This window comes from Phyllopteryx taeniolatus, chromosome 17, assembly GCF_024500385.1.
Source record: "Phyllopteryx taeniolatus isolate TA_2022b chromosome 17, UOR_Ptae_1.2, whole genome shotgun sequence".
Lineage (NCBI taxonomy): Eukaryota > Metazoa > Chordata > Actinopteri > Syngnathiformes > Syngnathidae > Phyllopteryx > Phyllopteryx taeniolatus.
The window spans coordinates 3,689,841-3,716,683 of NC_084518.1; the positions used below are offsets into that span (position 1 = coordinate 3,689,841).

At 39.7% G+C, this 26,843-nt stretch overlaps 1 protein-coding gene across 1 annotated transcript in view; it reads left to right on the forward strand.

Annotated features, from left to right (window-relative positions):
* Window positions 1-1,342: 1,342 nt before the first annotated feature.
* cltca (clathrin, heavy chain a (Hc)) overlaps window positions 1,343-26,843 on the forward strand; it is a 40,446-nt gene continuing 14,945 nt past the window's right edge. The window contains exons 1-14 of the mRNA XM_061750720.1: window positions 1,343-1,627; window positions 11,948-12,155; window positions 17,149-17,417; window positions 19,214-19,375; window positions 19,458-19,571; window positions 19,721-19,894; window positions 22,085-22,282; window positions 23,628-23,828; window positions 23,933-24,085; window positions 24,162-24,284; window positions 24,454-24,591; window positions 24,981-25,145; window positions 25,262-25,442; window positions 25,871-26,034. Of these exons, the coding sequence (XP_061606704.1) occupies window positions 1,586-1,627; window positions 11,948-12,155; window positions 17,149-17,417; window positions 19,214-19,375; window positions 19,458-19,571; window positions 19,721-19,894; window positions 22,085-22,282; window positions 23,628-23,828; window positions 23,933-24,085; window positions 24,162-24,284; window positions 24,454-24,591; window positions 24,981-25,145; window positions 25,262-25,442; window positions 25,871-26,034 (2,292 nt within the window). The 5' untranslated portion in view covers window positions 1,343-1,585. The remainder of the gene's footprint in view (window positions 1,628-11,947; window positions 12,156-17,148; window positions 17,418-19,213; window positions 19,376-19,457; window positions 19,572-19,720; window positions 19,895-22,084; window positions 22,283-23,627; window positions 23,829-23,932; window positions 24,086-24,161; window positions 24,285-24,453; window positions 24,592-24,980; window positions 25,146-25,261; window positions 25,443-25,870; window positions 26,035-26,843) is intronic.

The window sequence follows — 26,843 nt, forward strand, 5'->3', positions numbered from 1 at the left end:
TTTGAAAGGGGAGTGACAGTGAAACGATAACTCAATAATATAGGAAGAGAAGACAACAACAACAAAAAAAACAGTACATTAACTGTAATAAAGATGAGGAAAGTAAATCATGAAATGCGTAGTACAATGACATAATAGATTTGAGTGTTGTATGGGGCAATAGTGCTCCACCCTTTGAAGGAAGGACAGGACAATATATGACACGGTTGGACAGCTCACCTGCCACCCTAATGAGGTTAAGCGGTATGTAAAATGTATGGATGAATGGTTTCAAACCATCATGTCACCGACACGTAGTTATGCTCGTTATCACAGCACGGACAGGAAGTCCACAAACTTGTTTTCCGGGTTTGATCATGTGACTGCAGTGTCTACGGGGGTTTCCAGGTGTCCTTGATACAGACCATCCATCCATCCATTTTCTGAGCCGCTTCTCCTCACAAGGGTCACGGGAGTGCCGGAGCCTATCCCAGCTATCTTTGGGGAGGAGGCGGGGTACACCCTGAACTGGTCGCCAGCCAATTGCAGGGCACATAGAAACAAACAACCAGTCGCACTCATATTCACACCTACGGGCAATTTAGAGTCTTCAATTAAAGTCGTCCACCGTGCTGCCTGATACAGACCAATACCAGCCATTTCTTGGGCCCCCCCCTACTCAACACCAGCCAGCGACAGCTAGTAAAGGACCCAGACACGTTGTCGTTGGTGTGTCTCATGCAGTGCTACAGTTTTGTCATTGTTTTCAATTGTCTTATGTTTCATTATCTTTTTATATGTTTGATTTTTACACCATGTACAGCACTTTGTGTGCAGCTGTGTGTTTTTTTTTAAAGTGCTTTATAAATAAAGCTGAGTTGTGATTGATACGGCCCAAAGTCAGTTGTGTTTTGGGGCCCTTGGCCTGGCTCGTCTCCCCTCTTGCAGCACCTCTGCAGCAGCCGACTTACTAAATTACTACGACAAACAATCACTTTGAATTTAATTCATGCTGAATAGTTATTTTTAGAGTATGGCGAATTGAACTCAAGGAGCGATCTAATTGGCCGACGGGAACAAGTGTCCAACGCGTTTGACTGACGTCCACTTACACACACGAATGATGTGGCAAAAATCAAGGCGCGAATAAAAAGAAATAGTTCCTAGATTGACACGTGTTCCTCTTAACCTCTATTTCTAAATTCAGCATTTTTTCATCAAATATAACACATTCAAGTTTTAAATACTCCCACAATACCAATGGAAGGGCGATCGTGACTGCCTAAATGCACTTTTTAAAAAGTGTAACTCTGTATTCATCCGCCTCACGGAGTACTTCCATTTCCGGGATGTTTTCTGTGCTTGCTCACCTCCTCCGCCATTGCAGATCCAAGGAGTCGGTGTAGTGGCAACCCGCCGTTAGCCAGGGGAAGCTCGCAAGTCTATCGCCAAGAGACCAGTATAAACGTACCGTCACACCGACAGCCCCTTCGATTCTATCTTTGGAACCTCCGATCAGAGGCTCCCTGGCTGCCCGGCTGGGACCCGAGAGGCGCCGTAGTTTGTTAGCATTCGAAGAAACCGGAGGAGTGTGAGAGGAACCGCCATGGCTCAGATCCTGCCAATTCGTTTTCAGGAGCACCTGCAGGTGAGTGAATGAATTCATTATTTCGTTTGTATGTGGCTTTTCTTTGATTCCAATTTTCTTGTGGCACTAGAGACTTGATGGTCCAAGGCAAACATTGCTAACAAGTCAAGTGCGAGCTATGCTAGCTGGCCGGGCTGGGTGGATGACGTTTATCTTAGTTAGCATCTTAGCCTTCTGGCTAACAGTTTAGTGAGTCGCCCTTGTTCGTTTTAATGTGGCGTTTGAAATTATATGGCCAATGTTAACTCTGTGCTGACTTTAGATGAGCATTTCGTGGACATGACTGGGCCGCGTGGAGCACTGGTATCACCTTAGTAAGTTTACGGTCTTCGCTGACTGTCAGCCAATTTTTACAATTCATTATCGCATTACGTTTACCTGTTTCTTCTTTGGTCTGAATTTACTGAACTAGAAATTGTATAACGCTGTAGAGGATGCTAACATTGTATGATTGTCTTGTAAAGTATCGGTAAGTCATACAAGAAACACCCTAAAGCATGCTCACTTTCACCGGGGTTTCAACAAGTCATGAAGTGGGTTACCTTGACACTATTACCCATTGATATGGCATCGATTTAATTAATGTCAATTTAATTAATTTTCAATTGGTAAGAAAAAGTGCAGGTTTTCATTTAAATGACGCTACTTTTTGACTGTTCACTTGGCCGTTAAAGAACTGTTTGGTACTGGTTACCTAAAAAGCGGTAACACTTAATTCCACTGTGGCAGATGGATACTTTTAGTATCTTGTTAACAAAGTTGTGTAGAGTGGAAATATAGCATTCTACTTATTTTGCACATTTCGGGACTCACTTCATATTTAAGCTATTAATAGTGACGCAGATGTTTATTTTGTGAACATGGTTGCAGTGGAAAATTCTCATTTTAAATGATTGATTGTAACAGGAAAAGGCTGTGCCTTTGTAGTAACACCTTGGCCTGCAAGCACTGAGGTCTACTGGATGATATGCTGCCTAATTAATAGCAAGATGAGGCAGAGAAGGTCTCCTAATAACAGGGGTGGGTAAAAATATCGATTCATCAATGCATTGTAATACTTCCCCCTGAAATTCAATATCGATTCAGCAAATCCTCTGAATCGATTACCACCTGACCAGTGGGGGGCGCTTTTCATGTGATTCGCGTTGTATGCACGGAAGCTGCAGTCTGCCAAACGAGAACAAAATGGCAACTAAAGCAAGCAGCCGTAAGCGAGCGACTTTTAAATCTGATGTTTGGGTTCATTTTGGATTCCCCTGTAAATCCGGAAGAGGAGAAATGGACAAAAAACACTCGTACCATGATAATCAACAACAACACGAAAACATGTCTGAAGTCGCCATCCTGAACCTGTACACGGCGTTAAGAAAGCGGTTTTGGAGTCAGAAGTCAGCAGAAAGAGTGGCTCTTAGATGTGGTGGTTGGACTTTCAAAGCGACAGACCCATACGTACGTACGTATTCATTTCATTTCTAACGCGTAGGAATTGGTGTCAAAGGTTCTGCAGACTAGGGCCCTGCAACAGAGCAATAGCAAACTTGTTGACAGAAGCAATAAATGAATGGAGTTTGATTAAGAAAGTATTACAGTTGTTTGTATTGAAAAGATTGAAAGTATGCAATTGTCACTATTGTAATATGTCAAATATGCTACTTAATTAGGTGCTACTTAAAACCGTGCAAATAGAAACCTTAATCCTAATAAGTAAAATATTCTTTATGTATAATGCACTTTACTTTTGTACTCCACGTGTGCAAATAAGTGCACGTTTAAAAAAAATAAAAATAAAAAAATAATTACCATTTCCAAAAGGAAATAAACTTCACGTTTACTTGCAATTTACCTTTTTGTTTATACACAGCTGTTTTTTTTTTAAACTTTTCTACTCGTATGTACAAATAAGTTATATGCTAATGTTTTTCAGATGTTTTATTGCCTTAAAAATGTGATGTGATATAGATTTACATGGCGTCAAAAATAAATTTCAAAATGTACTTGTTACTTAACTGATATTGGAACATTTAAATTATTATTGAATTACAACATAAAAATCAATATCGAATTTCAACCTAAAGAATAGAAATCGAATCAAATTGTGAAGTTTTTAACAATGCTCAGTCCTACCTACTAAAGGCTTCTTTTTACTCGCACGGGCGGCGACTGTGCTGACGTCACTGCTGAAATTTTTACCACTCTTACATAAGCAGTCCATTCCATGCGCCGCTCCAGCACTTCTATCCAGCAGGGCCCGGACAGAATGCAGAGCCCATGTGATTACAACAACAGGATGCTAAGGTGCTAGCATAATAGCAAGGAGTAAAGGCCTCTTTATACTCCCACGCTTGCGCGGCCGCAGCGCCCGCATTGCCTCACGTGACCGATATATTGGGCCGGGCGGCACTTGAGGCGTACCCACATAACAAAAGAATAATACCTATTAAATATTCAAATACATCACAGACTTTGTTTCTTCGCATTTCTTCACAAAATTGCTAGAGGAAAGCTAACACACATTTAATGGAAAAACACCATTGACAAGCTAATGAAATTTACCATTGAACTTGCGGGACTTATCTCACAAAATAATGAATATCAGTACACAAACGCTGTATAAATACAAAAAAAAGGCAATAGAACAATACTGTCTGGGAAATTTTCTTCAAACTCTGTAAAAAAACGAGTTATATTAACAATCTTTGATTGTAACTTCGACTTGGTTTGTGACTGCAAGTGTGTGTCTCGTTGCGTGCACCAAACTGCCCCTCAGAGGTCAAGACGTGCACAGCAGGAACATCGATCCCAACAATGAAGTTCAAAAGTGTATTACCGCACGTGGAGAAAGCAAATGCCGTTCCCACTAATACTGACAGTAAAAAAATAACTGAATTGAACTTTTATTTTGCACTTTAAAAGTATTTGTATTATTTTAGGTTAATTTTCATGGTTTTCAAATGTATTAATTTTTTTTAAATGTAGGCTACGCTTACGTAGTTGAGCAGTGGTTATGTTGCAACTTAAATATATATCTTTGTTTTTATTAGTTATTTTTCAGGATTTGCTGATATCGGATGAGGCCGATGTCCATATTGGCCAAAACTCAAGGCTGCAATATTTTATCGGAAATGAAAATGTTGGATCGGGACGTCCCTAATTTATATACAAATTCTATGGTTTTGTCGAACATTTTGTTGTTTAAATATACAAATGTAATGTATTTTGTTTTGTGTGCCAGTTTTACAGTGAAATTCAACTGGGAGTGACAGCTTAAAGCAAGGACACTTTGGCTCTTATTTAGAAGACTACGAACAATAGTGTCTTTTCCTCAAAGTCAAATTATATATATTAGTCTCACTTGACAGTGAGGCGCTAAAAAATATTTTTAAAATGTATTTCAATCGGTTTTAATAAAACTATTTAAAAAAAATAATAATTTATATGGTTTCTCAATCAGATGTTCACCCATTGTAGGTGGGTCTGGAATCGTATTCCTGTGATAAACGGTACTTCACTGTGCTTTTAGTTTATGTTTACAGTATTTAGTCAGGTTACTTACTGTTCAACAGCTGTTAAGAGTGAAGAGCTACCATGCTATGATGAAATAATAATAATAATTTTGTGCAACCAGTATTTCTTTTGCACAGCCAGGACTCATCACGGTGGCACAGGCACAGTAGGAGAAAAGCCAATTATTCTGCAATGGAAGTACACACAATAGGACACAATCCTGGATTGATTGTAAAAGAAATTATTTTGAGTGTAAGCAAGCAGATTGTCATGGTGGTGGGTTGTCTTATGCTGACGTTATAATATCGCTGTTTAAAAAAGAAAAAAAAGCTGTTTGCTCCTGAGGGCTCTAAGGCTACTATCACTAATGCAGACGTTGTTTCATGCTTGTTTCACAGAAAATCCACAACCTGTTGAATAGATGAATCACATGCACTATTTTCCTGCAGGTGTTCTTTTTTTTTTTTTTTTTTTTTTTAACTAAAAACAATTTTTTTTTCATTTGTTTTTCTTTTTTGTCAAGAGTTTTGGGTCAAGTGTATTCATACCCCAAAACGTTTTTTGACACATACACAGGAGTGATAAACCTGGTACAGTATATCATAAATTCTGCTTCAGTGCATGTTCAGAATGCTTCAACCGGTTCAGATAAAGGCTTTAATAAAGTACGGGATTTGAATGGCTGGGAAGTGAAAGCTGAATATGTCTGTTATTAGTACTAAACTTGCCTTGATTGATCATAGGGAAAATGAATGCTCAATTGATCGGTTACAACAGGGATGGTCACTTTGTTGACCATGATGTCAACAAATGTTTTGTCCAAAACCAGACACGCTAAAACACTGTGGAATCAGAATAAACGATGAATCCAAATAGAATTTTATTCATTTTCACAGTATGTGCATGCTTCGTCTCAACGTAAATATGCAGTGATGTCATTGTTTACGGAGGTGTAAATATGGCCTCTCCCAACGGAGCTCATGCGACGATCTTGTTTTTCACTACTTAGTTGTTTTTGTCAAGCGTTTTTTTTTTCAAGAAATGTACAAAAACAATCCCAACAACTGTGCTAACGAGACGACGGATCCCCATCTTGATAAATGACGTGATGTTCACGACGACGTACACGTCTCTGTTACTATGAAATGTAGTGCACATGTGTACACCCGATCGGAGTAGATCAAGTCACATGTAAACAGTTGACCAGAGATTTAAATCGAGCACAACAAACGGTTAACTTTCCCGTAAGTGTTTTTTGTGTTACGCTAAGCGCTGCATATGGAGCAAGGCTGTTTTCGTATTGGACAGAGCCAAAACCGCCGCCGTTCCATGAGTCGCGGCTCATGACACAGCCATCCAACTGTGTCGGCATCCTCACACCAGCATGTGTTGGTGATCCTAGACATGATCACCAGCTCCCCACAACAATGACCATTTATCGAGTCTTGTAATATCATCGTCCATTTTATTTCAAACGATAAGTCAACGTAGTAATTATCGTGACAGGCCAAGATCTGGGTGTCAACGAATCAGTTTAAAGTTGGCTGGCTGTTAACTGGCTTAAATGTTAGCCAGTCTACGTGTTGAATGACTCTGCATGAGTTGTGGTCATTGCAGCATGTGTATGAAATTGCTTATTACGTGTCTGTTTTATTACCATTTGTTCAATAAAGCACTTTTAAGTGCACTGGTGGCTGTGTCTCTCCTTGACCAGTTACGGGGTCATTAGAATACGTCCAATGGTAGGCTATGTTAAATTAGCTAACATCTATACATTGCCTTGTGTTGATGATCTTACATGTGCTGTTGTGATCCACATTGCACTTTATCTTCCTTCTTACGTGTGAAATGATCCCAAACTTCGGACATTCTGTCTTTTCCGGACTCTTTTCTCCTGGCTCGCCACCATCGTGTTTTTTTTCTTCTACATGAGGTGGTGCATGCGACTGCAGTAACATTAGTATGTGGAAAAAAATGATCCCTGCGAAAATGTGTTAAAAAATAAAAACATCCCTGCAAAGCTCCGAGGCAGAGTTTTTGAGAAGTTTTATTTCTGATCAAATTATTTTTTTAATTTTCGATAAATTGTTGCAGCTGGATGATATTGGCATGTTTCTGTGCCAGTGTTTTATAGACCAGAGTAATGCTGCCCAATTGTGCCATAGCAAAGTTTTGTTGGGACTGAATCAACCAAACATTAGTGCGCACTGTTTTGCTAGACCTAATTGACAATCACTACTTCGCAATCAACATTTTTAATTGATTCATAGATTATTAATGTCCATTCATAGTGAATATGGAATGAAAGTGGATGTCATGATACACTTAATTTCTCAAAACGGCAGTTATACATCTGTTGCAGAGAGCGAGTAGAATCACCTTCCCCTTTTCACTCTTAGCAGTCATGGGTTGTCAGCTAGTCAACTTGCTAAGCTTGCATTTTCATAAATCATCCATTTATATAAGCCGGTGCCGACGACTATTAAGTAGAAGTTTAATTACCTGAATGTCATTCCCCCCCCCCCCCCCCCCCCCCAAGCACCTCCTATTACCTCTTGTGTACACGCACTCAATTTGGCACGATTTCCTTACATACACTTAGTCCAAGCTGGATGTTGCCAGGATTTATTCACGCTGGTATTGTACTCAGTGATCTATTACTGTTATAATTGTCATTTAAGTTCCATTTCAGCTGCAGATATTGACTCAGCAACTTTACTTGGGAAATGTAAACAATACAAAAAATAAATAAAAAGCCTAGTGTGCTATTATTTTGAAAAGCAGAATTCCCTTGTGCTGTAATAGATTGTATCTTACTTCCATAAGGTTTATGTTTGCTCTTTGAACTTCGCTTGTAACAGACCTGCTGATATCCCGTGACTGGCTGGCAAGGATGCAGATATGCTGAAGACTTGACATTGTGCAGCATTGTCGAAATGTGAGAACAATTGCGTTTGAAAGAAAAGGGAAACAGTTTAGGGACAAATCTCCTCTTCAGAATTCTTCGGAGAACTAAATTAGAAGGCTAGGCTCTAGAAACGATCAATACTTCTTCTCCTTTCTAATAGTACAGGCAGTCCTCTTGCTTCTTGTGCTTGAGCTGGTCACATGTCCCCCACCAGTGTCACATGGTTGTGGAGGAGGCTAAACTTGGCAGCCCTGTTGTTTTAGCCTCGATGGACAATGGTTCCCAAGTTTCCTGTTGTGGAATATGGCTATGAAGTGGTGCAAAGCTCAGCAAATGAGAGCACATCCCTCCCTGCCCTTCATTGAACTTTACATGTGATGGACATACACAGGGCTTTTTTGTGCTGACCAAGATGATTCTTTCCTTTTGAAGGAAATGGTAAGCAGGTCCTATGAGTAGTCAAACCTCTTCTGGAGGCATCCGGAAAGATTATCTTTAAAACATAACCACTGGTTTAATTTTGTGGCTTCTTGCTTAGATAATTACTTTGCCATGAATAAACACACAGCTCCCTGAGCCATTGACATGCTATTTTGTAAGTTCAAGTTTACTCTATTGTAACTCATTCACTGCCAGCCGTTACCTGAGGAGGGAACCCCGAGTCTGCCAGGCATTTTCGAGCAATTTCGCAGATTTTTCAAGCCCCACAGATTATTGTGTACTATGACTATATAAACACCAAAACCACCAAAAGAAAGAGCAGATGCTCTTCTTTCATCAGGAAAAAATGTTTCTCTAGCTTCTATCGTTCCTTAGTAATCAGCAGTGAAATATAATCTACTTTCAGCCGAATCTGTTTCTGGAGTATAAAAAAACTGAGAAAACATCCTTTTTGTAAAAGCAGACACATCAAGCGGAACAATGACTTTGAAACCAATATTTTTTTTTCTTTAGTGTAAAGCTCAAACGTGAACATAAAACAACGCCAAGTACTTTGGACAGAAAAATAATTTACAAGTACAACTATGTACAGAATTTACATTAGGAAAAAAATGCATGAACAAATGGCTACCACAATTGTACTTTTTTCTTCCAAATTCTCCTCCTCTACAGTTTGTTCAATAGTCCAGGGTTTATTACCTTGCCCATAAAATATAGCAAAGTTTTATCCACATCTGGATTTCATTATTTGGTGGCAGTGAATGGGATCTTGTGGTTGTCATTCTCCTTGAAACCGGTGCCTACTTCTGCTTGAAGCACAACCTGTGCGGTTTAGAAATGTAACCATTACTGTAAAAATACCTATGTATAATGCGCACTTTTGAAAACATTTTGGGGAAATAAATGCGCATTATACATGAGAAATTAGGGTACTTTTGAAAGCACAGCGCAAAGCCAAAAAGGGCTATGCTAAAGTTCTGCATTTGCTGGCATTCCACAAGTTTGACCTGCTTTTACCCAAATTCCTTCAGTGATGTCATAGTAGTTTTAGGCCACATCAGATCTTTCTTTCGTAAACCACGCTGACAAACCAAATTGCATTGTGGTCATACTTCCACAAATGCAAGAGCCGACAGACAGAGGGGACCACATGGCACTACCTAGAAAAGCCTTATGAAATTCAGGCCACTCCTTTGCCTAACATAGTTAGTAGCCCTGAATTTGGTTCATCAAGATCTTGCCTGCTAAAGCTACTGCACCCTTGACCCGACCTCGGATAAGCGGAAGAAAATGGATGGATCATAGTGAAATGACTTCTGTCTCCATCCATCCATCCATTTTCTGAGCCGCTTCTCCTCACTAGGGTCGCGGGCGTGCTGGAGCCTATCCCAGCTGTCATCGGGCAGGAGGCGGGGTACACCCTGAACTGGTTGCCAGCCAATCGCAGGGCACATCGAAACAAACAACCATTCGCACTCACAGTCATGCCTACGGGCAATTTAGAGTCTCCAATTAATGCATGTTTTTGGGATGTGGGAGGAAACCGGAGTGCCCGGAGAAAACCCACGCAGGCACGGGGAGAACATGCAAACTCCACACAGGCGGGGAGGGGGATTGAACCCCGCACCTCAGAACTGTGAGGCTGACGCTCTAACCAGTCGGCCACCGTGCCGCCTGACTTCTGTCTCATCTTCTGAAATTTTTACAATAACTCTTGTATGGATTTCGTGTTAAGCAGCTTAAGTTCAAGGATGATTGCTGTTTTACCAAATGTTTAATAATGACAACTGTCACTGCTTATCATTGAGAGCAGTTTAATTTGCAGTTTAAGTAGTTGCTGCTTTCCTGACTGTTTTAATACGTTTCCAAAGGCCTCTCAACTCGACAATAGCAGAAATGAAAGGAAGGAGTTTGCACTCCCATACCACTGCAGTTGTAAACGTTGTGGCACAAACTTTCATTTGCTCTTTCCTCTTCTTTCTCAATACATGGTTGTCACACCTAATCACAGTGTAATTGAAATGGAAGTAGTGACATTTAAGAATGTGGGTGGGTGTGCCGTGTCCCATATTCTTGAGCAATTCCTTGATATATGGCACTAACTGCTTCGAGCCCCGCTATTTGTTGTTGTTGTTATGATTATATTTAATTTTTGTAACAAGTGAAGATAAGTGGTGCAGAAAATGGATGGATGGAAGAGTTTTGATTGTGGAGCGACAGTCAAAGGTGGTCGTCGTTCTGACCACCACATTACTCCATAATGTGGTTTTCAGACCACGGGTTCACCACTATTAGTTGGTGTGGTATGGTCGAACATGAGCATTCATCAGTAGGGGTGAACATTTGACTTTTTTTTTATTTTTTATTGACTGTGGGCATAAATATCAGTTCTATTTTTTTCTAGGTTGGTGTAATAATTTGGCCTAAATATTTAAGTATTCGTAAGAACATACTAAGAACAGTGTATTTTTCTTGTATCGTCAAGATTCCTCATTAACAGTTGTTTTAACACTTGTGATTGTGTCACAAAAGATATGAAACAGACAACACAAAACACAAAGTACTTGAGTTTCACGTTGAGACAAATGAGCAACATGAAGACAGTCGATAGATTCCATCAAATGTTAATAGTTTAAATAATATAGCGATAACTTTGCTACCCCGTGTGCTAACCATGCCAGCCTAACGTTCACTTTCCAACAGTGACGAGGCTTAAGCCACAAATTACCCTAATCGTGTAACTGACATACAGTAATTTGGTCTCTCCGGTTTTAAACACTTCTGTTGTAAATCCCAGTTTACATGTACTGAGTGCTGTTTGATGTTTGGCCAAACTGTCCCTCTGCTACGCTAAGCGTCCATGGTGCTCCTGTAAGCTGTTTTCTGGAATGGCTTGGGGATGCATTTTCAGTTCTGTGCATATTGTATGTGCAGGAGGCTTAAAATCTTTGCACAAAGGTCATGGGTTTATTATGGTGGCAATAAAAGTGCAAATGCAGCCACAAGTACAGTACTGTATCTGTTCAATTAAATTTTTATTTAGTCACAATAGCACAGTCGCAATGAACTTTATCGATGAATACATATTAAAGAATGGCCTGCAAAGGTGATTTAATTTTAATCACAAAATCAAAGCATCCCATTTAAAATCTTTTTTTATTCTTATCATAGGAATCTTGATATTTTTTTTTAATTGCCATCCTATAGTTACGAGTCAAAGGTTGAACAGGTGGTTGAGAATCCCCACAGCTAAATGAAGTGAAAGGAGCATTGTCGTCTCCTAACATTGTGTAAGAAGACAATGGCATTTCCAACATGGTTATAACCAGTGCATGTAAAGTGAGACTTGACATATTAACAAACACTCCAAACCATCAGTAACGTGGTGTACACGTGAACATGGTGACTTTTACCTCTAGCAGCCTATTTGTAGTCATCCTAACATACTGTGCTTTTTCCTTCCTTAGCTCCAAAACCTGGGGATCAACCCTTCCAATATAGGGTTTAGCACCCTAACCATGGAGTCGGATAAATTCATCTGTATCCGGGAAAAAGTTGGCGAGCAGACTCAGGTGGTGATCATTGACATGGCCGATCCGAATACACCAATCCGCAGGCCCATCTCAGCCGACAGCGCCATCATGAATCCAGCAAGCAAGGTCATCGCACTCAAAGGTAAGGCAATCTATTTAAAATACAGTGGTTATCAGATATATATGGCCTGTATCATTCAGACTTGACATTTTCTAGCAGTATTTCAATAGGGAAGGGAAACATTTTCATCATTTCCCATAAACATCCAGCTAATTTAGCTTTCTAATTTGACCTTTTAATCGGCAGGTATGTTTCATGAACATTTGTCCTGTAACTGTTTGAAATAAGCACATTTTAAAAAATATATATTTTTAAGCATTCATGATTGCTTTGACTTTTTTGTTGTTTTTGTCTTTTCTGTGCTCTTTGTTTTTCTTTACTGCTTTCTTATGTGTTTGCAGACGGTGAGTTAAAATTTAACTTTTATATTGTGGAAGTAAAACCCTGTTTTAGAGACTTCTGATGATACAATTAATTCAGTCAACCTTGCTTCGGTAAATAAATTGACCAGAAAGACATGATGAGGTTTTGGTACAATTTCCTTCAAGGTGGATTTAGAGTACCTTGAGTCATCTCCCGCAATTGACGCTATTCCTTTTTGGACCTTTTGTCTCATTAAGACCATCAGAATTGTATCGAACAAAACAGGAGTTATCTTTCACAAATTATAGCTTGCTGGCATTCCATCAATTTTCTTTCATATAAGAGTGATTGATTTAGAATCTATTTTACATATGCCAATATTGGTGTTTCAATTCATATTCTTAATTTTCATTTTAAATCCATGCCATCTATCCAGTATGTTGCTCTTGTTTCCTGATTGTCTCCATTTTTAATTCAGCATATTTTGACACAGCTGTAGTCACAGCTCTATTGAAGGAATACAAATTCAGTACTTATCTACATAAACGTAAAGTTGCAACTGCAAGCAAGAAGCACATTCAATTGTCAGTATTTTAGAAATATGTATCCGTTTTAAGCTCTAGAGATTGCTCCTTTCGAACTACTTAAGCTATGGCATGACCATATTGTTGATGTTCGAGTTCAAGTTGATTGTATTAAATTACTAATTCTGGCTCAATCAATTGGATTGTTTGACGTAAAGAGCCATATAATTCCTGTAGGTTTGGCATTATACGGCGTCATTCATTTGTGTTAATCAGAGTAGTTAACATCACAAGAGTTCCTGCATTCAGTACTACAAGTACTGTACAATAATATGCACTACAAGTACTGTACAATAATATGCACTATGTATATACATCTAGAACCAAAACTGGAGAACTTATTTTTGCACACAAAGTAGGTAGATGTGATCACCACAATGAGTATGCATGAGTTCAGTTCCGACATGTCAGTGGCATACCCATCCTTGTGTCTGAGGTTGTATTTAGTCTGAACAATTTGATGAAATGTCAATAACGTAAGGTTTTATTTACAAACAAAATTCAGTTCACACAGGCCTTTGAGGAAAAAAAAAAAAGTTAACTGAATTCCAGGCCAGTAGTTGGCAATGTCACTTCGAAAATAAACACTACATACATGGACATACTGTACAATGGTACTGCTAAAGGTGGAAATATAAACTCGTTTCACTCCTCTGGCAAAGTCACATTTTGGAGTAGAGTCATGCCATGCTTAGTGAAACTCCTCGCAGCTGATGTGTGATTTAAAAGTGAACAACTCAACAGAGCAACACCAAACCATTAACTTTTCACTCCATATGTAATTAGAAACCTTCAAGCCAACTGCTACTTTTAACAGACACTGAGCAGCAACACATACAAATAGAACATACAACAATACTCACAGGCATATAATATACAGTGGGTACGGAAAGTATTCAATAATAAATCTTTTTTAATAAATCTGCAAAAATTTCAACAATTCTGTTTTTTACGTGTCAATATGGGGTGCTGTGTGTACATTGAGGGGGAAAATGAACTTAAATGATTTTAGCAAATGGCTGCAATATAACAAACAGTGAAGCATTTAAGGGAGTCTGAATACTTTCTGTACCCACTTGTATTCTCTGCTCTGTTGGAACAAAAAATGACAAATTCTGGTACAGTATGACACTCAAGGGGCGTCATCTTCTTGCTCACACTGCATCTCTTATCATTAGACCTCAGTACTACTCTGCATGTTGCGGCACAACGTGATACTCCACTGAAGGCACCCTCTAAATCCGGACTTGCCTGTCTGCAAAAAACCATAAAAACTTAAAAATCCACAATATAGTGGGGATGCGAACGATAAATGAGAAGGGGACACTGTAGTTGCATATTGTTATATGGCACTTCTACAATAACACTTAAGTGCCAGCTTAAGAGCATAAATTGGACACTCATCTGGAACCCTGATCTGCACATGGTTTTGTTAAGCTGCGGAAGTCATACGGCGACACCACTGGGCCTACTATTATATGAATCGCTCATATTTATGGCTCAGCTTGTGAAGTATGGCACATTTTAAACATAATTTTTGTGAAACATAATTCAATGTCAGCAAAATACTATATTCATGCAACACAATGGCTTCAAAGATAAGCAGCCTCCTGCATGTTTATATATAACTTCATATTGCTTCAGGTTGTAGTACTCGTCTTTGTATCATGGACAGTGAAGCATGCTCATGCACTCATTAGTTCCTGCTTTTACACCATTAAAGATCCTTTACGACTGAGATTGTCATTCGACACCAATAAAACTAATAGTCGCAATTCACACACAACCCCATGATTCACTGTATTGCCCTGTGCTTGCTCTTTGAAATTTGGCTGCTGCAAGTTGTTTGCGTCTCATGGCTTAGTGTTGGCAAAGTGATCTTGACGGTTGTGCTGTTTTGCCTTGGTCTTTGCTCTCTGTCACTGTTAATGAGTTATGAATAATCATCAAACAAGGAAGTCACACTGCTTGTTAATAAAGCTTAAACTCACCTAATTAACCCCCAACTAATTAAACGGATACAGGTGAGTAAACCTAACATATTTAATCTTGTGGTCTGTCATGTATAATAATTCATGAATCAAACATGAAAGTTTTCCTGAAATTATTGTAAAGATCCTTAAATACGTATGTGTACAGTAAATTCCCCCGCCTTTGTTTGACACTTCCACTTTTATAGTTGAGATGCAGATGTGTTGGCCTTTTTTGAGTTATTTCTTGTTTACATCTGTCTGCTTTAGTTCCATGTTTTTGAAGGCTCTTCAATTGATGGGTGGGCCCTGTAGTCAGACATAACAATACTTGGGTTTCAATCAGTTTGTAAACAATGCACGAACTTTGGTGAAATCTGGGTTTTGCTTGTTAAAATACAAACATTTAAATGCCATGAAACTGGTAAATTCAGGTATAATGAATACTGTAACCCTACCAAGACTTATTGTTTAATCGAGTTAATGCAAATTATGGGAATCATGTTCTGTTATGAGTTGCCTAAGGGCAGATGGATTTGCACACGTGGACACAATTGTTGTACTCGGTACCCCTGTTAATGGAAGAAAAAAAAACCCACAATGGTCACTAAAATCGGGGGGAATCCTGAGCATACATGTTGCTCTGATCCACAATAAAAAACAGCTCCCGGAAGTCAGCAGGCTGGTCAGAATCCAGCTCTGAGGCAGAGCTTGGGTGTCCAGGGGTTGCTGTGAAGGGATCTCATTTGGCTGCCAGTCAGCCTGATGCCAGGTAGAATTATCCCCACCTTTGCTTGATGCACGACCTGTAAATTATAGAATATAAAAAATAAAAAAACAAAAACTGTTCAAACATAATTGACAAGTTTCGTCGTCAATGGGAGGGAACTTTTTTCTTTTGTCTTAACAATTTAACTCATCCGTGGCAATGAATAAGTTCCACAAGACTGTAGCCAACCTCCCTGGATGTGGCCTCAGAAGGAAGAAGGATGGCAAATTGAAGAGACATAATATGAATGGTAACCAGAGCCCAGAACCTCCAAATAAATTAAAAGTGAAATCAAAGATCAAGGTACATCAGTGTCAGATTCCACCATCTGTCATGAGTTGAGCCAATGTAGTCTTAATGGGAGACGACCAAGGAGGGACACCTTTGCTGGAAGCAAATCATAAAAAAGCGATACGGGAATTTGACGCAATCATATTGACAAGCTACAAAGCTTCTGGGAAAATATCCTTTTGACAGATGAGATGGAACGGGAGCTCTTTGGCAAGGCATATCAACCCTATGTTCACAGATGCAAAAATTAAGCCTCCCAAGAAAGGAACACTGTCCCTACTGTGAAACATGGATGGTTATATTCAGGGGCTGCTTTGCTTAATCTGGCACAGGGTACAATGAAGTCTCAAGACTATTGATGAATTCTGATGAGAAAGCTTTGTCTCAGACCAGCAAAACATTGGAGTATTCTGAAGTAGTAGCCTTCTATGAGCCCGGGTCTAAATCCTACTAAACATCTGCGGAAGGAGCCGAAACGTGATCTGGAGAAGGCACCTTTCAAACCTGAGACAACTGGAGCACTTTGTGCAATAAATTAGCCCAAATACATGTTGACAGATGCAGAAGTCTCATTGACAGTTACAGAATTCGTTTGGTTGCCTCAAAAGGTTGTGTAACAAAATATTCAGCTAAGGGTAACATTTTTTTTTAAAATCCAGGTCTGTGTCATTAGTCTGTTTTTAAAATGTTTCTGTTGAACCACAATTAAAAAGCAATGTCTTATTTTCATTGGTCAATTCAGTATTTGTTTTATCTATTGCTTTTTTGAGTTTCAAGTTTAAGTGTCTTGTGGATTTTTCTTTAACAGAGGAGTACCGACAATTATGTCCACGTGTCTTAAATCCATCTGCCTTTAGGCAGCAGAACATCATTTACGTGGTCTCTTATTTTGTTGCTGTAACTTTACATTCATACTGGATGCCATTTCTGGCTACAGAATGTATGGCCAATGTTGCCTGATCAAATATTCTTTCAATTTCACTCATTACTTTTTTTTTTTTTTTTTTTTTTAAATTCCAATTTGGTGTTTCTCTCTGTGTTTGTTAAACTATAATGGCCTTTGGGTGTGGCTCTTGCCCTCTTTCTCCCACTTTTAGCTGCCAAAACCCTTCAGATCTTCAACATTGAAATGAAGAGTAAAATGAAAGCACACACCATGACGGATGACGTTACCTTTTGGAAGTGGATTTCCCTTAATACAGTTGCACTTGTGACTGACACCGCTGTCTACCATTGGAGTATGGAGGGTGACTCGCAGCCTGTCAAAGTATTTGACCGCCACTCCAGCCTGGCAGGCTGCCAGATTATCAACTACCGCACTGACGCCAAGCAGAAGTGGCTTCTTCTCATTGGTATTTCAGCACAGGTAATTTATCATATTTCCTTGGTCCACAGCAGGGGTCATCAACCTTTTTGTAACTGAGAACTCAACTACCTGTTTAATGCACACTTATGAAATAACACATTTGCTCAAATGACCTTGAATTATAATTTGATATTCATCTATGTAAGGACATTGATCATGTTAATGATGTCGCACATCATTCACAATTATTTAACACAGTAGGAAAAAAACAAAACATTTTGCAACACTTTATTTGTATTAATCTCTAAGTGTTTACATTTTAAAATGATCACTTCTACAACATTCGTAGGAAATCACATCATTCCAACACTCATTTGCTATTTCTGGAACAGACCTCCGGGCGGCTTGTGGTCATTGAAGGCAATCTGCGGGCACTATTTTGTTGACCCATGGTCTACAGTATAGTGTCTGATACAGTGTAAATTACAATGGAATCAATGTTTTGTTTGGATTTCAAAATAGTTTTTCTTTTATTAAACCATGTTATAAAACATGACATTTTAACCTAACTCTCGAGTGTAAAAAAATAACTAATTTTGTTAAACACAACTCAAAGGGGAATTATAATTTTTTTTTTAAATTGCCTTTTTTGTTTGGACGCAAATAGTTGGGTCTCTCGAGTTTGAAATTAATCAACAAAGTAAATCTTTTATCTGCCTATTTCTGATAACGTGTGTGTGAGCAAGCAGTTCTACACTTCTGTCCCACTGTTAACGTGGGATTAATTAACATAAAACAACCTTGACCAAGTTTCTAAGACATTTATGTGATCAGATACGCTCACCAAAGTCCCAGAGGGAAAGTTGGTGAGTTATTGGATCTTTATGTTGTGATTGACTGTTCCATTAATCACAGCAATCATCCATGTCCTGAAGTTGCAAAGTAGCCCCAGACGTTACACTAACACCAGCATGTTTGATGTTGGCATGATGTTCTTTTTATCCAACTCCTAGTTTTGAACATCCATCCATCCATTTGCTGTACAGCTGGAGCCTATCGTAGCTGACTTTGGGCAAGTGGCGGCGGGTACTCCCTGAACTGGTCGCCAGCCAATCGCAGGGCAGCGCTATCGAACAATGCACACCTAAACTGACATTCCAATAGCTTATTTCATATTGCATAGTGACACTTTGACAATTTGTGCATCTCTGTAGTGTCATTATTACTATATACATAGTTCTAGCTCTGTTAGGTTGCAACATTTGCGTTGTTGTTGTTGATCAGTATAACTGCCTCACTGGGCATACAATGGTGTGAAAAAGTGTTTGCCCCTTCCTGATTTATTTATTTATTTTTTTCTTTTTGGCATGTTTGGCACACTTAAATATTTCCCATCATCAAACACATTTAAATATTAGTCAAAGACAACACAAGTAAACACAAAATGCAGTTTTAAATGGTTTTTATTAACTGAGGCAAAAAACAAAAATGCAAGAATATAAGAAATCAGAAGGTGCAAACACTTTTTCACACCTGTATATATTTCTCCAAAAGTCAAGATCTTTCTTTGCAAATGCAGGACTTTTTTGTCACACGTAGTTTTCCGGTGCCTTAGGTCCACCATTTTAAGTGTCAAGAAAAAAGCAAACAATGAATCATTTGACACTTGCGAACGTCTTGCAAGATTTGCTAAGGGCTTGCACAAGATTGTGTATGACAATGGTTTGAATTCCAAAAGTTGTGTGCACTTTTTTGGAATATTTTGATCCTGGACATGTTTGAAATCAGAATACGTTAGAACTTATAATTAGTTGGTCACAAACCTGTTCAGCAAATATATCTTTCATCCTGATTAGCAAAATCGGGTGGTGGGAGCCATGCAGTTATACTCTGTGGATAGAAAGGTTTCTCAGCCCATCGAAGGACATGCTGCCAGCTTTGCCCAGTTCAAGATGGAGGGGAATTCTGAGGAGTCAACACTCTTCTGTTTTGCTGTCAGAGGTCAGGCTGGTGGGAAGGTGAGTGAGCATCATGGAAACAGATTTAAATGCTCTTGGCATTTCCATTGTCAAAAATAAGTTTTTTTTTCTCTCGATTTAGTTGCACATCATTGAAGTGGGAACCCCACCAACTGGCAACCAGCCATTTCCAAAGAAAGCAGTGGATGTCTTCTTCCCTCCAGAAGCCCAAAATGACTTCCCTGTTGCAATGCAGGTGTGTATGCTTTATAGAATTGACTATGGCTTTGGCATGCATTTTTATCGCTATCCCAGCAAAAATACTTTTCAACTGCTAGATGTCGGTCTTCATTATGCACCTTCTTTTTGGCAGCGTCCTATTGACACACTATTTTTGTTTTACAGATAAGCTCGAAGCAAGATGTAGTTTTCCTCATCACCAAATATGGCTACATTCACCTATATGACTTGGAAACCGGCACCTGCATCTATATGAACCGGATTAGTGGAGAGACCATTTTTGTCACTGCTCCTCATGACGCCACCTCAGGCATCATTGGAGTCAACAGGAAGGGACAGGTAAGTGTGTCAACGCTCTATCATTAATATCTTATTTGAATAAAAGTTGTTTATTTGATGTAAAATATCGACAAGCTGTTGCTCTTCAACTTTTACAGTAGTCTCACTTATAATGCATGGCATGTATGTTTACTAAAATTGACAGCAGGTAAAAATGCAAATGACCACAGCATCAGCTGACCACAGAATAAGCTTTTGCTTCTGGTTGTAATGAGAGCATCGCCTCTAAGCCGTTGCATGACAGAAGTGTAAATTATCCAAGGTGTACCGTTTCACACAAAGACGTGGTTGCGTATTGCGTCTTACCGTTGGTGTAAAGCTGAACCAGAAAGGCGAACCGGATCCAGCCCGCTGATGAAGAATATTCCATCCAGGCCATGCAGCATATGAATAATTGATGGAAAAGAGGAAACCTGATCCAAGGCAGCGATGGAGCTGACTGTATGTCAGGGCAGTGAACTGCATACGTGTGTGTAGCGCACAAACAGATCTACGATGGCTGCGATCTGGAAAATAGTAGACCAGTGTCTCCGTGCCTCCGGTTTTGTCAATAGTTGGACAGCAACATTGGTAACCTCATACAAAGTCATGCATCAAGCAGCAGGTCGTAATATTTTAAATATGTTCACTTATTGTTGCCCTTTAATTTAGATGAATGCTAACGTTCCCATTACATACAGAACCTAAACCTAACCATGCTTTTATACACTTTGTGTTTCGTTAATGCACTCTATAATTAAAAACCTGTTCAGAAGGCCATGGCCACGCATATCAAGTTTTAAAAAACATTTCCTTGAGCTTCTGTAAGCAAATCCATAAAGCATAAAATCTTGTTGATGCAGTAGGTATTTGCAAACAAACCACAGTGTCAGTCAGCATCCACCGTGTAGTTGCTTGGAAAACGATATCACAGAAGTGAAATGTTTTTTAAGCAGAGAGATACGCTGATAGTAGACCCATCTTTACTATCCAACACTGAGTGACTTATAGCTTCATGTAATTGCTCGGTAGTGTCAGGACCGTAGAGAGAAGGAAAAAAAGTTGGTTATGGTTCAAGCTACAGAGTGAGTTTGGGACAAAATGCCCACAATTCCCCAGTGCATAATTTGAACCTCAGTAAACGTCAGGCTGGTGAAGTGGGATTGGTGGTGTAGTATTGCAGCGTTTTGACTAGTACAGAGGTACAGTGTCAGTATATCAGTATTGGTGCATCCCTAGTGCACACATCACCAATGGAGGCATTTGGAGGATTTTGCACTCTCATTGATGGGGTATACAGTATTTGAGTTGTCCCTTTTTGCTCCAGTTGACTTGTAAGATATCCAAATCCATATCCAGATATCCTTATCAGATTTGTTTGCACATTTAAAAGAGGCCTGATGCCATCTGAACATATCTGATTCAATGCAGGTTTTTTTCCTTCTCTTGAGCGTTGTGAGACTTGCACCATTTGGTGTAAATGCAGTCGGTCCAAGAAGTCAAGAAGCTGAGCTGGTTATCTTTTGTCATTCGATTGTGCAGGTGGTCATAATGTTGTGGCTAGTCATTGTATATTCAGTACCATTTAAAATTTCTTTTAGGACCATTTGTCCTAATTTGAGTTTCACCCCCCACAATATAAGTAACAGAGGCTGCATTAGTGTTGAAAATAATGACGTCTAATCAACCATGGTAATGGTTGGTCTGACCTGCTGCGTTTGTTTGTTGAGGGGTGCAAACACAGACAGTCTTTCTCCTTAGCCCCCCCCTTTTCTCCCTCTCTCAGCGGTATTTCTTTCAACTCCCTTTTCATTCTGATGCTAGACTGCTCACAAAAACTGTGTGTGACACTGACTCACTCAGAATACATTTGTATTCAGGAGGCAGAGCCCAATGCCAGACAGAGATTTAATGTAGAGACCCACTGTGAGATTCAGCTGAGTTTTGCTTTAGAGCATGATTAAGGTATTTGTCATATGCTTGCAAGGTTAGTTAAAAGGCTATCCAGTACAGATTGTATTCTGTGGAAGGCAAAAAAAAATTGGTTGTTTGCATTTTCCTTTTTTTCCTTTTGTTGTTCATCTAATTGGAATCAAAATAAGGTTTGTTGTGAAAACCCAAATAAGACTCCAAGCACCCGAGTCCCAACATTCTGCCCAAGTGTTTACAAAGATTTTATGACAATTTTCCATCCATGTCTTTGTAATACAGGTGCTGTCAGTCTGTGTGGAGGAAGAAAACATCATACCATACATCACCAATGTGCTTCAGAATCCAGATCTGGCTCTACGTTTGGCAGTCCGCAACAACCTTGCCGGTGCTGAAGAGCTCTTCGCTCGCAAATTCAACAACCTGTTTGCGGCTGGCAACTACTCTGATGCTGCCAAGGTGGCTGCCAACGCACCAAAGGTATTCTTCCTGTCAGCCTTACACGAATACATGTGTATTATAATTACGATTGATTTTCTGACAAGTTGCTCTTTCAGGTTAGTTGCCAAAATGTATATCATTGGGATTCAAGGAGATTAATTTGCAAAACTCAAATATGTTGCATTATTATAACCTACAAATTGTTGGCCTTAAGTAATCAGCACAGTAGTAAAAAGTGCAAGAATGTTGGAGTTATATGCCATATACAGGGATCTCGTTTGATGTGCATCCCACGTCTGAGACCCACAAAAATGAGCAGGGACGCATAAATTAAGATGAATCTGCATCCAAGGACGCAATGCTATGGATTAAAACATTACAGCATGGTGCTGGAAAGCCGGAGGATTTATTTAGTTTTTTGACACGACGGAGCTCTAGAGTGCGACTCATTTGGTCGCATAAGCGCCTTAACTTCGGAGTGGTGGTGCTAAAAAAGAAAAAAGAGAGCGGGTCCACCAGTACGCCCAGCCATCTGACAAAGAAATGCGGGATGGGACGGGATCCTCCCACCCTCCCTCTGATTGTACGTATGTGCGCATTATGCTCTAATATCACTATCAGTGGCATAAAAAACATCAACAATACTATCGTTTGTCGTAATAGTTTTTGAGAAAATATATTGTTCTAAAAAAAAATGGAAAAACTAAACATCATATATTGAGAGAGCGAGCAATGGATAACACAAAAAATTTGTACAGTGTTAAAAAAAAAAAGTAACTAATAAAAAAACAGCAATATGTAGCAGCACAGCGAAGCAAGAACCCTGATATAGTGGAGGATTACTGGATCTGTATTCCGTGATAAGTTGCAGGGACTCATTGTTCCAGGGCTGATACTCATCGTTTCCAGACATGTGCATCCTGGGACTCTCATAGTTTCAAGTGTAAAATGATCTATGCATATATAATAATAATAGTAAGAAGAAGAATGCATGTAGGTTGTTATAAAAGTTTGGGTATTCAAAAGAAATGTCGGAGGTAAAAAAGAGATTATACTTGAGAGGATATTTTAATGTTAAAAAAAAAAACAACTATCTGCAACCAAAATAACTGCTTACGAGACACTGAGCTCAAAACCTCTTCACATTCCAGTGCACAAGCCAACTAATAAGAAACTGTCATAGATTTTCAGCAGATTATATGAATGTAGCCTAGTGACAGTTCGGTAGTTGAAAACACTTATTCCAAAGTACTGAAGTTGAGGCAATGCATACATATCAACAGTCACTTTGTCCTCCAGAATGGACAGTCTAGCGTAAATGTAGTTCTCCTCTTTCTTTGTGTTTTTGTGTGGTTTTTTTACTGTCGTCTGCTTTCCCTCTCAGGGTATTTTGCGAACCCCAGACACCATCCGTCGCTTCCAGAGCGTGCCTACTCAACCAGGGCAGACTTCCCCCCTGCTGCAGTACTTTGGGATCTTGTTAGACCAGGGCCAGCTCAACAAATTTGAATCTCTGGAGCTTTGCAGGCCTGTCCTCCAGCAGGGAAGAAAGCAGCTTTTGGAAAAGTGGCTCAAGGAAGACAAGGTTTTCAAAATTTGACTGGAGTTATGTCCCCGAAGGGAAATTCCAAGTTATGTCACGCATTTGATATTTACTGACCATGTGCTGATGTTAATTGTCCTTTTTAGTTGGAGTGCTCAGAGGAGCTCGGGGACCTGGTGAAAGCAGTGGATCCCACCTTGGCGCTTAGTGTATACCTTAGGGCTAATGTCCCCAACAAGGTCATTCAGTGTTTTGCAGAGACTGGCCAGTTCCCTAAGATTGTCCTTTATGCCAAAAAGGTCTGTTTATTTGGCTGATTCCTTTAATGAAAATGGAAATGATGATCACGAAACCATTTAAAAATGTCTTTTTCAGGTGGGATACACTCCAGACTGGATCTTTCTTCTTAGGAATGTAATGCGGATCAACCCAGAACAAGGCCTACAGTTTGCCCAGATGCTGGTGCAGGATGAAGAGCCCCTAGCTGACATCACACAGGTTAGATAGGATGGCATACATAAATTCAATACAGAATGTATGTATTATGTTTGGTAAGTGACTAAAAGCTGTTGAAGTTGTGTAAGTAGAACTCTCCATACATGTTTTACAGGTAATCTGTTCTGTAATTCTGGAATTTAAGTTCTCATCTCCATCTGTGTTTGCTCAGATCGTGGACGTATTCATGGAATACAACCTGATCCAGCAGTGCACCTCATTCCTGCTGGATGCCCTGAAGAACAACAGACCATCAGAGGGACCTCTGCAGACCCGCCTGCTGGAGATGAACCTCATGCATGCCCCTCAGGTGGATACATAGTTTGCAGAAAGGACATAAATCCTTATAGCTTGAATATTTATTTTTCTTTTAACATGACCTGTTCGGCTGTTAAGCAGAATGGAAAATCTGGATCCCTTTTATGCCACAAGAGTTTGACTGTGCCACAGTGAAGTGTTTTTTTTTTTTTTATACTGCCACTGTGGTTCGTTGTATTATGATGAAAATTTCAGTCGCACGGAACGAGTTTTAAAGGGGAGTGACAGAAAGAAAAGGAAATGACTGAAAAGACTACTAAATAAAACAAAGAAAAGACAAAAGGCAGGACACTAGCTATGAAAAAAGATAAGATATTTAAGGTTCGAGGTAAGCTTGAATATTTGTTTAAACTTTTATTACTTTTTTTGTCATGAGTATAGGTTGCTGATGCAATCCTGGGCAACCAAATGTTCACCAACTATGACCGTGCTCACATCGCCCAACTTTGTGAGAAGGCCGGACTGCTGCAAAGGGCATTGGAGCACTACACTGACCTGTATGACATCAAGCGTGCTGTGGTGCACACACACCTTCTCAACCCTGAGGTAGAACTAAACATCTTTGTAATTATTAATTTCCTGCTGTTGAATCTGATTAACCCCCAAACAGTATTTCATTCCACATGAGTATGACAAATTGCTGTACCCTCTTTAAATTCCAGTGGCTGGTGAACTACTTTGGCTCACTGTCTGTGGAGGACTCTTTGGAGTGCCTCAGGGCCATGCTGTCTGCCAACATCCGCCAGAATCTGCAAATATGTGTACAGGTGGCCTCCAAATACCACGAGCAGCTTACCACACAGTCTCTCACCGAGCTCTTTGAGTCCTTCAAAAGCTTTGAAGGTGAGATGCTGTAGTTAACATCGACTCTACGAGTCAATGACGACTGCTATTTCTACATTTTATTTCTGAATTCTGCTTTAAATGTTTGCGTGTTTTTCTGTGGCGTAGGAGAGCCAGACTTGTTAATGGCATTTAACTCATCCCTCAGCTGTTGTGAGATGTACTCCGATTCACGTCCCCAAACTATCAATCCAGCAATCAGGGCAGAGCACATGCAGGACAATCAATCGATTCCCCACAGGGGATTTGATTAGATGGACTGGTTTCTAAAATATTGTAACTCCTTATTTGCTGGCGTGTCAGAAATGTATCATGAAAATGTCACGTTATCATGTTCTATCTAGTTTGTAATTGTTTGCATTGTTAGTCAATACATGTTGTTTCATTTTATGCTTGCTGTGTGCTTGACTCTCGTGTGCATCTTTCAGGTCTCTTCTACTTCTTGGGTTCCATTGTCAACTTCAGCCAGGACCCTGAAGTTCACTTCAAATACATCCAAGCTGCTTGCAAGACGGGCCAGATCAAGGAAGTGGAGCGCATTTGTCGAGAGAGCAACTGTTATGATCCTGAGCGTGTCAAGAACTTCCTGAAGGTGAACACTCCTTTTTCTGATTGCAGTTTCTCGCTGTTACATGATCTTTTGAGCTATTTGTTTTTTGTTTTGTTGCCCCTTGATCAATGCTTTAACACTATATGAGGAATGGGTTTTCCCCAAATGTTCTACAGTGGTACCTAGACTCGAGAGTTTTTCTGCGATGTGAACCGTTGCTTTACCAAGTTTATTTATTGAATTTGCTTTGACTTGAAATATGATGGCTAGATGGGGGCAGCACAAACTTCACAGCAAGCAGCAATTTGGCAGTTAGTGAATAATGAAAGTCTGCTGGCTTAATGCTAACACACAATGTAAAATGCCATAGACAGGCTAATTAATAGCATCGCTGTTTCAGTGTTATAACTCTTTAAGCAATGGATATTTGAACACAAATGCTCCAGCATCAAGTGTAGACAGACAAGCCAATAATACTCGCAGGCATATATTCTTTATCCTCTGTGGAAAAACTACTTTACTGCAGTTTACTGAGCAGTTGTGACTATGTCTCCATTATACTGCCCTCTGGTTGCCAAAGCGCGCACACACACCAGAAGGAGCCACACAGTGAGTTGCATATGGACATCTTCTTTTCCTTTTGGCTTGTCCCGTTAGGGGTCGCCACAGCGTGTCATCCTTTTCCATTGTAAGCCTATCTCCTGCATCCTCCTCTCTAAGACAAACTGCCTTCATGTCTTCCCTCACGACATCCATCAACCTTCTCTTTGGTCTTGCTCTTGCCTGGCAACTCCATCCTCATCATCCTTCTACCAATACACTCAATATCTCTCCTCTGGATGTGTCCAAAC